The following is a 717-nucleotide window of genomic DNA, read 5'->3' on the forward strand; positions in this document are numbered from 1 at the left end:
GGGACCCCCACCCGCCTTCTTCCCGGCCCCCCCAACCCCTGCTCCGGACGGTACCCGCACAGGGACAAACCTCTCCCCCGCTGCCTGCTGAAGGGGGAGGGAGACGTACTGCGCCTGCGCAATCCCGCCGCCAGCAGTGCGCCTGCGTTTAAAGGAGACTCGCTCTGTTTCATCTACCCCCGCTGGGCGGGGCGGGGAGGGGAGGGGGAGGCGGAGCCGCGGCACGTGCGGCGCCCACCCAACAGGTGGGCCCCGCCCGCCCTCCCTCTGAGTGGGGGCGACGCAGGGGAGGGTCTCCTCTGAGGCGGTGTCGGGCCGTGGTACCGCTAGAGCTCCTGGGGGCTCCATCGAAACACTACCCCTCTCGGCCCCAAATTTTTTAGGGAGGGTGGCCTCAAAATCTTGTGGGTGCATTTGAAAACCCCAAGCTTAAAGATTTTTAAATGTCTCTAAGGGAACTCCTGGTTCACAGGTCCTTGTGCCCGCTTCGCAGTGCTTGTATAGCGGGAAACGAGCCAAGTCCAACAATTTAATGACAGTAACTCCGGCCACTACTGAGCTGGAGTGATTGAAAACACTTTCAGTAAATCATGATTTATGTCTTGAATTACCTGACCTAATTAAATTAGCCTTAAATGAGAATTAAACAATTTTACAATTACGGACATGCAACCACTCTAAAATTCCTGACTCCCTCTGTCATCCTCGGTCTTCAAC

The 717-nt window shown here is 56.9% G+C and overlaps 1 protein-coding gene across 1 annotated transcript in view; it reads right to left on the reverse strand.

Moving 5' to 3' along the window:
- The window catches only part of NDUFA9 (NADH dehydrogenase (ubiquinone) 1 alpha subcomplex, 9, 39kDa), a 20,381-nt gene extending 20,033 nt beyond the window's left edge, over positions 1-348 (reverse strand). The window contains exon 1 of the mRNA XM_010178631.1: positions 12-348. Within this exon, the coding sequence (XP_010176933.1) occupies positions 12-348 (337 nt within the window). The remainder of the gene's footprint in view (positions 1-11) is intronic.
- Positions 349-717: the final 369 nt, after the last annotated feature.

The sequence above is a fragment of the Mesitornis unicolor genome, unplaced genomic scaffold, assembly GCF_000695765.1.
Source record: "Mesitornis unicolor isolate BGI_N332 unplaced genomic scaffold, ASM69576v1 scaffold11902, whole genome shotgun sequence".
NCBI classification, from domain to species: Eukaryota; Metazoa; Chordata; class Aves; order Mesitornithiformes; family Mesitornithidae; genus Mesitornis; species Mesitornis unicolor.